Below are 12,599 nucleotides of genomic sequence, written 5' to 3' on the forward strand. Positions count from 1 at the left end.
CTCTAGACAGGCTTTCTACTTCCCTCATTCATTCACATTGTTAGAGTAGTTCTCAGTGTAGTTATTTCTCTAACTGCATTCACCACTCTTTCTTGTGAGCTTCATGAAGTACGCTAGAAGTACCAGCCCTCCTCTCTCTGTCTCTGAGGACTGTTGCAAAAATTTCTTTTATTTTTCTTAAAACCCATAGATGAGTGAGACTATTCTGCGTCTATCTCTCTCCCTCTGACTTATTTCACTCAGCATAAATTTCTGAGCGCATAGCTAGGAGTAACCCCTGAGCGTCACTGGGTGTGGCCCAAAAAACTGAAAACAAACAAAAAATGAAAGAATATAAAGAAGATGCTAAGTTCTGTTAGAGCCCCGTAGTCATATCAAACAGTTGCTTATTTGTGGATAGAGTCCTCTTTAAAATTTCAGCTCAAGCACATGCCTGAGTATATGGGTACCTGGTACATGGTGCCTGCGAACATTTTACTTCATCTTCCCTCTTGAGATGTGGGCTTTCAACTTTCCTACTTTTTTTTCAAATAATATTTTTTATTTAAACACCTTGGTTACAAAAAAAAAAAACTTTCCTACTTAACCCTGGTCTCTCTACCTTTGGAGAAGGCTGAAGTCTCATTGTTTTAAAACTGGGTTCATTTACTTTATTTAAGCACATGATTACAAAATTGTTCCTGATTGAGTTTCTGTCATAAAAGTGCATTATTCTTCATCAGCACTTTTCCTGCCACCAATGCATTGTCCCCAGTTTCCCTCCCACCTGCCTGCCTCTAAGACAGGCATTTTACTTCTCTCTCTCTTTTTCTCTTTCTCTCTCTCTCCCCCCTCTCTCTTCTGGATTTCTAAATATGTTTTTTACTTTAAATAAAATTACAGCTCTGAATTCCAAAGTTTGTAAGGATTTCTACTCTGCAGTTCCAAACTAGTCTTGCTTTGATTTCAGATGATGGGACGCTTCTTCAGTGGCCTGGCACAGTCTGGAGCCTGGTGCTGCTTTGATGAATTTAATCGCATAGATATAGAAGTTTTGTCAGTCATTGCCCAGCAGCTCATCACTATTCGAAATGCCAAAGCTGCCAAGGTACTATACCGTGGAGTTGTGGGGGGGGGGGCGGGAGGGCAGAGACAGCATTTTTAAAGTTTGTAATAAATTTACAATGTTAAGAAGGGCAATGCTAAATCTATGCCTGTCCCATGGTTCCTATTCAGTGTAACTGTGAGTTAGTAGAAATTAGATGAGCTAATTTCTCACTTATGCAACACAGAGAAACAGCTATGTAGCATAAAGTGTACAGGGGCCTGGAGACAGAAAAAAATATAGTATTCAGTCCTTGCACTCAAAGAAATCTGAAATCTAACCTTGCAACTGCCCACTCCATCTCTCTCTCTTCTCTCTCTCTCTCTCTCTCTCTCTCTCTCTCTCTCTCTCTCTCTCTCTCTCTCTCTGTGTATGTCTTTCTCATATCCTGTCCTCTCTTCCATCTTCTCTTTACCTTTCTTGGTTGTGCTTTTGATATTTGCTTCTCTGCTAGGTTTCTCTAATGCTGCTTCCTATAGACTCCATTGTCTGTATCCTTGATTTTAGACCCAATCTAATGAAAACAGCAAATAGAAAAAACTGGAAAGGAGTTCTGGAGTTCTAAAGAGCCCAAGAGAAATTTAGTTTTCTAGAACTCAATGGGCTATAAATTAAAAAGCATGAAGGTCAGATACATATCCCATTACTTAAAATTTGGTTTAGCCTCATTTGGGAATATAGAGTAAGGGGTTGCTGAAGGTTGGACACTGATTGTGGGGAGCCAAGCAATCAATCCCTAGCATGATATATTCGCCTGTTATTATGTGGTTATAAGGTCAAAGAACAGAGCAATGTTCAGCTTGTACAAGATAAGACACTGACCACTTGCTAACAGTAACCACCCTGAGTTTCTGGAATGTCCCTCATTACTATTTTGGTCCCTGTTATAAGTTTACATACTAGATCTAAACATTGGGTGATTCCAGCATAGCAAAGGGGCCAATCCCAACTGTAGCTAATAGAATAGGGATAATTCTCATGTTAAGGTCCCTGTTATGTTGAATATTTAACTTACATGTTAAAACATCTAATCCCATCAAAAATGGGGAGAAGAAATGGACAAACACTTTGACAAAGAAATACAAATGGCCAAAAGACACATGAAAAAATGCTCCGCATCACTAATCATCAGGGAGATGCAAATCAAAACAACTATGAGGTACCACCTCACACTACAGAGATTGGCACACATCACAAAGAATGAGAACAAACAGTGTTGGCGGGATGTGGAGAGAAAGAAACTCTTATCCACCGCTGGTGGGAATGCCATCTAGTTCAACCTTTATGGAAAGCGATATGGAGATTCCTCCAAAAACTGGAAATCGAGCTCCCATACAATCCAGCTATACCACTCCTAGGAATATACCCTAGGAACACAAAAATACAATACAAAAATCCCTTCCTTACACCTATATTCATTGCAGCACTATTTACCATAGCAAAACTCTGGAAACAACCAAGATGCCCTTCAACAGATGAATGGCTAAAGAAACTGTGGTACATATACACAATGGAATATTATGCAGCTGTCAGGAAAGATGAAGTCATGAAATTTTCCTATACATGGATGTACATGAAATCTATTATGCTGAGTGAAACAAGTCAGAGAGAGAGAAAAAAATGCAGAATGGTCTCACTCATCTATGGGTTTTAAGAAAAATGAAAGACATTCTTGCAATAATAACTTTCAGACACAAAAGAGAAAAGAGCTGGAAGTTACAGCTCACCTCATGAAGCTCACCACAAAGAGGGATGAGTTTAGTTAGAGAAATAACTACGTTTTGAACTATCCTAATAATGAGAATGTACAAGGAAAATAAAAAGCCTGTAGAGTACAGGTGGGGGTCGGGTGGGGAGGAGGGAGATTTGGGACATTGGTGATGGGAATGTTGCACTGGTGATGGGTGGTGTTCTTTACATGACTGAAACCCAAACACAATCATGTATGTAATCAAGGTGTTTAAATAAAATATATAAAAATATATTGATTGTTATTTAAATATATTATGTATAAACATACATATTTATATAATATATAAATATATTATATAATATAATATATAATATATAAATATAATTATATAAATATAATATATAAATGTATTTGTAATGTATTATGTATAGTATATATTTATATATACTTAATATATTGATTAAATATATTGATTATTAATATATTGATTATTGAAACAATGCTAAATTTAAGTCAGAAATTGTACTTTAGTAAGCTGATAAATTGTATAAGTCACTGTACTTTGCACTTGCTTTATCATCGCACTATGCCTCGAGGAAATAGATGGTGGCATTTTCCCAAGTTAGGGGGTTGGGAAAGATCGAAAGTTAATGTAATTCTAAGGTTGAGGATATAGATTAGCAGTGCACATTCCTTACCTGTATAAAGCTTTGGGTTCAAGCCCCAGAAGCACAAAATAAAATTCTGGAGATATAATAGAGAACCAAGATATACATCTAATTCTATGAAAGTTTGAGAGTCCTCAACTACATACCCTCTTCCCTTCTATAAAATTTAGGGAGCACTGTGGTAATATTGGGAAACTCCAGATATGCAAAAATTCTTAACTTTTGTCCCTTTCCTGCGCTGAGATCAAAGCATGAATAGCAAGGTAGAAGGGCAGAGAGAAAATACACAGGGTGAAGAAGAAGCTGTCCCAACTGCAGGAAAAGCTCAGGAGATAAAAAGGATGAAGGGTAGGCATCTCCAAATAACCAAGGCACATTTTCATTCTTGCCAGTAGCCATGTAGATAGAAGGAGGAGAGCTTGTACCTGGGAATATATGAAGAAACTAAAGCACAAAAGTTTGTATCTGAAGAAGGCATGTATCATGGTATGCCATATATCATTATAGCAGTTAAAACTAGTGTTTGGGTACCACCCTTTATCTTCTATGGCTATGTCACATTTCAGCTTCATCCTGGTCTTCCCAGGTACTTACTCCTCATTATGCCTGTTACTAATGACCTGACTAGAAACATGTAATTCCTCTTTATTGTCATTATTGTCAACCCCAGTGTTTAAGTTATCACCAAGTCCTTTTCATTTTATCTGCTAGATGCCTCCTGTACCCAGTGATAACTCTCTAATTCTGGCTTTTATCAACTCTAACAATTCCTTACAGGTCCCCTTATATATAACTAGTTTAACCTTTTCACTGTCATCTTTGATCTTATAACTGCACAAAATCCTTCTCCACATTCAAAATAAACAAAATATAAATTCTATGGTCTTAAATTCTTCAACCTTATGCAATATTATGACCCAATGGACTTTGCTGACCTGACTTACATGTCTCCCCTTTGAGCTTTAGCCTTAGTGATGTGAATACCTGATAAATGTCCGAAATGCCAGTTCTTCTTCCTGATCCCTTCAACTGGTATTGTTATTTACATAAAATCCTCCTCTCCATTCTTCTGTTTTCAAGCTCATTTTTCTAAGCCTAAGGCATTGAACCCACTCAGGAGGAGTTCTTTTGGACTCTGCCTCAGTCCTAATGGAGTCCTCTGTCCTAACTATTCTGCAGCAGATGCTCAGAATATGTTTAATAATGAGTAAAATATATGGAGTGCTTCCTACAACAGTAGCAGTGGGGCCTCAACCACACAAGGACTAAGAAAGAGTAGAATTCCTCAAGGAGTATCAGGTGTTAGTGGTAGAGAAGTAGTAATGGCCAAAAGAGAAGTGTTAATTAGCAAAAAAAAAATGGTAAGGGCCTTCCTAATTGCAGTTTTGGACAAAGGAAGATAAGTTGGTTGAGGCAGGAACAGGGAAGCAGAACAGGAAATACTGAGTCCAAAAGAGCATGTGGAAGTGGGTAGGAGAGAATTCGGAGAAACACTTTCTGTTGTCCAATTCCAGAATTCACTAGTCTTCTCTTAAAACCAAGTTTTGTACTCAGGTCTTATGTGAAAGGATTACAAATGTCTGCGAAAATGTTCATTTATATTTTCTCTCTCCTTTAAACAGCTCTCCAGATTTATGTTTGAAGGGCGGGAAATAAAGTTGGTTATGACTTGTGCCGCATTCATCACAATGAATCCTGGATATGCAGGCAGAACCGAATTACCAGATAATTTGAAATCCCTTTTTAGACCCTTTGCCATGATGGTTCCAAATTATGCTTTGATTGCAGAGGTGAGTCTCACAATGCAGCAAAACAGCCCTCTTGTTTCTTTTATTGGCTGATTCCACTGGGGTAGAAGGCTTCCTTTCTGACCACATCCTAGAAAAGACTCTGCATTACTGTTTGCTAAGTGTAGACAGAATTATTATAATTTAGAATGTTTTAGTATATTTATGTGTATCTTGTGTGTGCGTGTGACTGCTGTATCCTTAATGCTCTTAATAGTATCTGAAATACAGTAAACCTTATAGTGGAATTAATCAATTGTTTTAATTAAGAAATTTACTCGAGATTATTAGCGCATCTCTAAAAGTTAAAATGTCTAGATTTATTGTGAAAAAATTATCATTTGTCTATTTTTTCTTATTAAAGTCAAGGAGATGATCATAAATTATACTAATCACAATGGAGGCAAGAATTGGCTTGAATTTCTATATCAGCTTGGGCAAAAAGTAGTAGTTGCTAATAAATTAGTTATGATTATATTTGTCCTTTATATAGCTAAGAATCTATTTAATCTAATTTAAACCCTATAAACATTTGTCTAACTTATATTAGCTGAGAATCAATGTACTTAAATTTTGTATGCTTCTGCTGAGTTGTACAATTAAATAGTGAACTACCTAGATCAGAGAGTATAACTCAATAAATACTTAAACACATATTTATCTGTGTGATTATTGAGATCTAAATATAGGGCAATTTCAGTTCTCTAGAAAATGTAGTGTTCTTAGTCCAGCATTTTATACCAAGGGACACTACCCTCCTTAGAACAACATTTCTTTTTGTTTGTTTGTTTGTTTTTGTTTTTGTTTTTGGACCATACCCGGTGGTCAGGGGTTACTCCTGGCTGTGAGCTCAGAAATTGCTCCTGGCTTGGGGGACCATATGGGATGCCGGGGATCATCTGTCTCCTGGGTCAACCGCTTGCAAGGAAAATGGCCTACTGATGTGCTATCGCTCTGACCCCTAGAACAACACTTAGTAAGCACCACTTAGTAAGAAAGTATAAGAATAGAACTATTTGATTTTTTTTCCATTTTAATGTTTATATTATATATTTAAAATAGACTTCAAAATAGTCTATATGAAGTAGAATTAAATATCTGAGAATAGAAAAGCCCAGCAATTAAAAAAATAACTTTTATCAGCTGGTAGAAAAGTCTGTTTTGGAAAGGACAACAAATGACTTGTTTATTGTCCAACAATGTTAGCAAGAAAAACCATGTGTAGAACTCACTCCAGGGTTTGTTCATATTTCATTCTTCATCTGATTTTTATGTCACTCAAGTAGCCAAATAAATTTAAAAATTCAATCAGAACTATTCCTACTATTACAGAATCAATGACCCAGGTCTGTTTGAATAAATATTTTCTCCACTTTATATTGAGGCGCCATTATTCACAATACTGTTAATGATAGCCCCATGCATGCAATGTTAACACCACATCAGAGTCTTCAGTTCCCTCTTCCAATAAATACTTTTAATTCCTTGAACTATATTGGGGGAACTTCATTGTTCCTATACCTTTCCTATACACAAGTACTCCAGCATACATGCATAACATACATTTTAAAAACAGGCTAAGTACATTAAAATACACAGTAAAACATTTTGCAATAGAAAATATTAACTTTGAAAGACAACAAAACACATTTAAATCATAAAGAAAATGACTAAGACAAAGATGCAGGTGGTTAGAAATTAGATGTTAAACTGTATTACCTTCCTTTTATTTTTATTTTGCTTTTGGCCCCTTTTGGCTTTTTGCCCTTTTGGCTTTTTGCCTTTTGGCTTTTTGGCCCTTTGGCTCTTGGCCCTTGCTGCGCTGCTGGGCGCTCTGAGGAAGATGGCTGAAAGGAGTTTAGATGCAGGGCCAAGAATAACTAGTGCTTAAAAGGTTATGAGATAGGCCACACACATGTGGTGAATAGGGTATGAATAAAGTTAATGCTTCCTGAAGCCTGCCTGTGAGTGAGTCTTGATTACGCCGATCACCTGGGCCTGGAACCCGCCAGCTGGATGGGGGATGAAGCCACGTGGCTGGGGCCTAAGCACAAAGGCCTCCATCCATCGCCATCCAGCCCCATCGTTATTTATTTAATTCAACAAATGTGTATTTGGCAGGGCAACCAACAAAAGACACTCTCCACAGCATTCCATAGCAGTCTCCACAGCATTCTAAATCTTGATTCTGAAACCAATTGCAGTAATACCAGTAATTATGGATTAGAATAGCGACCTCCAAATTTCTGTGACCTACACTCCCCTTTTCAGGAAAAAAAAATCATTCACCATATCCCTGATAATCTCCCCTTTCTAAGCAAACTACAGAAAGTTCCTACCTCATAATTCATCTATTGCTACTAGAGTCCCTTGGATCATTGCATTTCCCAGGGGGAAATATTGCCCACTTTGGAAAAGACTAGACTAGAGAAAATTTTCACCAACTACACTGTTCTCTGTTCCCAGTACACCACCACTGTTTCCATTAATGTATTTAAATGAGGATGTAGAAACGTGTCAGGAGCAGATGACAAATCTTTGTGTTGTCTGCCTTCTTTCCCAGGGAGCCAAAAGAGAGTATGTGGTATCATTTACTCTGATGGAGGGAAGATGCCCAATTGTTGCTTTTATTCTCTGGCCTCATAACACCACACAGTCTCCATTATATACGCATTCTCAAATAATGACTCTTGAATCAGATTTCATCTCAGCCATATCTTCATCTCTGGGACGGAAACAGATTTAGTTCTCAAACATCCCCATTAATTCCTCACCTGCCACCTTCTGGTGGCCCACATTGACTTTTTCCACTTCACTCATTATATTTCTCTGGTAAACAATATAACAGGGAGAAGTGTAATGCCTATAGCAGACTGTGATGTTATTGGTACCCTATTAATATATTATTTTCAGTATCACCTCATATGTTATATGTACTTTTCCCTCCTAGGTCATTCTATATTCTGAAGGATTTGAATCCAGTAAAACATTAGCAAGAAAAATGACGCAGATGTATAAGCTTTGCAGTGAGCAGCTCTCTCAACAGGACCACTATGACTTTGGCATGAGAGCTGTCAAGTCTGTGCTAGTCATGGCTGGGTAAGAAATTAGAGCAGCCAAGAGTTAAATTCTATAGCATGTAATCAAGCACATTAAGGGAAAAACTTACAGATGGTTCCTAAGCTCCATAGTGAATGATAAATTTAGCTGCTGGTGCTGCCATATTCCTTAACCTTGATGTGCCCAGGCCACAATATATAGGGCATCTGTCTTCCTTCTAGGAAAGTTCTTCACTGTGAGGCCCAACATGGTTGCTCCCAAGCTGTACCTGAGTCTTAAATAAAATTTGGAATAATTTCATTTCCTCTGAACTCATTCTATGCACTGGTTTTTAGTGAACAAAAGTCTTTACTAGTATCTAAGACAGGCTGACTTCCTTAAACTATGCGCTGCTTAAGCTATGTTAATACAGTGATGTTATCCATTATTAAAAGTTTTCTTTTAAATAGAAACTTCATTTCATTTTCAGTTTGGTTTATTCCTAGATTTCTTCTAAATCTTTATAACATGGTTCTAGATAAATTTTTTCTAATTTCTAATAAAGACAGAATCTTTTCTTTCTTTCGTTCTCAGCTTCTCTCCCTCTCTCTCTCTCTCTCTCTCTCTCTCTCTCTCTCTCTCTCTCTCTCTCTCTCTCTCTTGTCTTGAAACTCTTACCTCTGGGATCCCTGACTTGTCCATAATCTCTGAGGAAATCTCTTTTCTGGCCCTTCATCTCTTCCCCAACTCACCAACAAGGCTCTGTACCCCCTTTTTCTATTTCCTGTATCTGGGTTCACACAAAAGGCAGTGTCCTTTATCTTCAGTTCTTTCTCTTCACTTCTTAGATTCTCCTCACTACAGGAAAATTAAGACCAGGGATTATTTAGAGTTCAGATACACCTACACTCAACAAACACAAGAGCAATCAGAGAGTCAAACCAGCATATTCATCTACGATATGTTGTGGTGAGGGCAGTTACAGAGCTATGACAAGATTCACTGGGGAGAAGAAATGGACCTGTAATTAAGAGTTTGCAAAAGAGTAAAACAAGACATTCTGGGTCAAAAGAAAGGAAAGAATGAATCAAGATGCATAACTTAAGAGGACTCTTAAGTTCATGTTAAAGTCTGAATCTAATAGGGAGGGGTGCAGAGAGGTGTGATGTCAAGGAAATGTCTTTGTCTTTTCCTCAACTCTGTGCAGCCGGTGCCTGACTTTTCATGAGCTCTGATGGGCTTAAATACCATATATACAATGGTATTATACAACAGGAATATGTAGAGAGGGATTTTGCAGAATCTGCAAAAATAAAGGGGCGGAGCGGTGGCACAAGCAATAAGTCATCTGTCATGCGCACACTAGCCTACGACATACCATGGTTAGATCCCCGGAAGTCCCCATATGATCCCCCAAGCCAGGAATGATTTCTGAGCACATAGCCAAGAGTAACCCCTGAGCGTCACTGGGTGTGGCTGAAAAAACAAATTAATTAATTAATTAATTAAAATATTCTTAAAAAATATTTCTTGGCCCAGAGAGATAGCACAGCGGTGTTTGCCTTGCAAGCAGCCGATCCAGGACCAAAGATGGTTGGTTCGAATCCCGGTGTCCCATATGGTCCCCAGTGCCTGCCAGGAGCTATTTCTGAGCAGACAGCCAGGAGTAACCCCTGAGCACCGCCGGGTGTGGCCCAAAAACCAAAAAAAAAAAAAAATTTCTTAATAAAAATTTTAATTGAATCACTGAATTACTCTGAAGAGCCCATTTTGGTTAGCAGAATCTCTGACCTGTAGACCTGAAAAATCATATTTAACATTCTGAATTATTTCTTTGAGTTTAGGTCCTTAAAAAGAGAGCACCCAAACTTAAGTGAAGATGTAGTGTTGATAAGAGCTTTGCGAGACTCCAACTTGCCAAAATTTCTAACAGATGATGCTATTCTGTTCAGGTAACTTGCTTTTCTTTCTATGTTTGCTCTAGCTAAGTTTAGGGTCACGTCACACTAAGCTGTGCTCAGGGTTTTTTCCTGGCTCTGCAATCAGGAATCACTCTTGATCTGGCTCATTAGACCGTATGCAGGCTAGAGAGAGAGAGAGAGAGGTGGGTGCATTAGATGCTTGCTTGCCTTGCATGTAGCCTGCCCCCTTGTCAAAAGTCAGCTCCATATAAGGTCCCCGAACACTGCCAGGAGTGATCCCTAAGTCCCTAAGCACAGAGCCAGGAGGAAGCCTTAAGAGCACATCTAAGTATTGCTTAAAAAACAATTTTAAAAAGGTAGGAATCCCATAATACTTTCAAGATTCACTTTTAGGCCAGTGTCTCATTTTATTTTATTTGTTCAGTTTAGGATTTCAACTTGAGTTCCATATTAAATTTGCTTAATCTCACAGATATCAGTATTGTAATAAGAATAGTCCATTCATCCTTTTATTGAAGGTGTAGTGTCACTAAGATAAACTTACCTTCCAGACAACCTTCTATATTGTTTATTGTATTCATGTACTGTAATATAAAATCTGTTTAGATATTCTATTTGTCTTTAAAAATTGTAACTCGGGGCCGGAGAGATAGCATGGAGGTAAGGTGTTTGCCTTTCATGCAGGAGGTCATTGGTTCAAATCTCGGTGTCCCATATGGTCCCCCGTGCCTGCCAGGAGCAATTTCTGAGCCTGGAGCCAGGAATAACCCCTGAGCACTGCCGGGTGTGACACAAAGAAAACCACAAAAAAAATAAAATAAAATAAAATAAAAAATAAAAAAATAAAAATTGTAACTCAATATTAATCACACATTTAAATGTATTAATCATGACACTTTTAAAAAATAACTAAAAATCAATTTTATATTTAAGATTTGATAATTATTGTTGTCTATATTATAAGAAAATTGTCCATATTATAATAATTGTCCATATTATAAGAATTGTGAGAACTACCAAGAAATATTAATGATTTGTGTTATTTCGTATTATTTTTACCTTTTCAGTGGAATCATATCTGATCTTTTTCCTGGAATTCATATTCCAGAACACAATTATGGAATACTTCAGTCGACAATTATAGATGCCATGACTGCACAAAACCTGCAACCTGAGTTGTGTATGGTTAAAAAGGTGATACAATTATATGAAACTATGCTAGTAAGGCATGGTGTTATGTTAGTGGGACCAACAGGAGGTGGCAAGACCACAATTTACCAAGTACTAGCACAAACTTTAGGGAATTTACGAAAACTTGGAGTAGACTATCATTTTTACCAACCAGTTAAAACATATGTTCTTAATCCTAAATCAATTACCATGGGTGAACTATATGGGGAAGTTAATAACTTAACTTTGGAATGGAAAGATGGTTTGATGGCACTGAGTGTTCGAGCAGCTGTGAATGATACTTCAGAAGATCATAAATGGATCATCAGTGATGGACCAGTGGATGCTCTTTGGATAGAGAATATGAACACAGTATTGGATGATAACAAGATGCTTTGCCTAGCCAACAGTGAGAGAATTAAGCTCACACCCCAAATCCATATGCTTTTTGAGGTAAATATATACTTTTCTGTGTAATAACATTTTAGATTGTCCTGCCATCATTAAAAATTTTATTAATTTCTTCATTATTTCCTGACATTAGCATAACTTTTCTTCACACTAATGACATATATGATTTAAATAAAACCTTGACTGATTACATAAAAATATTTATTAGATTGGTTCTAATAACAGATGTCTTACTAGAGAAAACAGTCCTGATAAAAACCTCTCAAATGTTCTTGTCTTTCTAAAAGTAGGAATTATAAATTATGGTTTCTCCAACACTTGTTTCTTTTTCACTTGAGATAGTAAAATCTATGTTGATGACTCTATAAAATTTGAAATATAGGTATTCTTTTTAATTGAATGAATTATTCTTCTATGACATGAAAATTTTGTGGATAGAAGAGGAATTGAACTCATGATAACACAAAACATTAAGGAAAATGCCCCTCCACATAATCATTTATCAAACACTGCTTAATGCTACTATGTAATAGCTACAAGGCTAAGTATTAGATGCAAGAATGAAAAAAAGAAAGAAGAAAAGAAAAACAGAAAAGAATATCAACTACTCTCTGTCCCCAAGGATCTGACAGTGTCTTCCTTGACTAGTAGATGCGTATGTCTTGTTACTGTTATTTTGACTTGTATTTTTTCAAGCTGTACCATAACTAATTTTCTTCTATATTTCTAATTATAATACTCTCACATAAAACCTTTCAGTATGAAGCTTTAAATGTGCTATTAATTAACATTAAAGTTACAGATCTAGAAAAGCACTACACTAGT

The 12,599-nt window shown here is 36.9% G+C and overlaps 1 protein-coding gene across 1 annotated transcript in view; it reads left to right on the forward strand.

Annotated features, from left to right (window-relative positions):
- Positions 1–12,599, forward strand: part of DNAH6 (dynein axonemal heavy chain 6) — a 234,817-nt gene that overhangs the window by 102,079 nt on the left and 120,139 nt on the right. The window contains exons 30-34 of the mRNA XM_049784607.1: positions 950–1,087; positions 5,068–5,235; positions 8,183–8,331; positions 10,116–10,223; positions 11,261–11,816. Coding sequence (XP_049640564.1) covers positions 950–1,087; positions 5,068–5,235; positions 8,183–8,331; positions 10,116–10,223; positions 11,261–11,816 — 1,119 coding nt within the window. The remainder of the gene's footprint in view (positions 1–949; positions 1,088–5,067; positions 5,236–8,182; positions 8,332–10,115; positions 10,224–11,260; positions 11,817–12,599) is intronic.

The sequence above is a fragment of the Suncus etruscus genome, chromosome 12 (assembly GCF_024139225.1).
Source record: "Suncus etruscus isolate mSunEtr1 chromosome 12, mSunEtr1.pri.cur, whole genome shotgun sequence".
In the NCBI taxonomy this organism is placed as follows: domain Eukaryota; kingdom Metazoa; phylum Chordata; class Mammalia; order Eulipotyphla; family Soricidae; genus Suncus; species Suncus etruscus.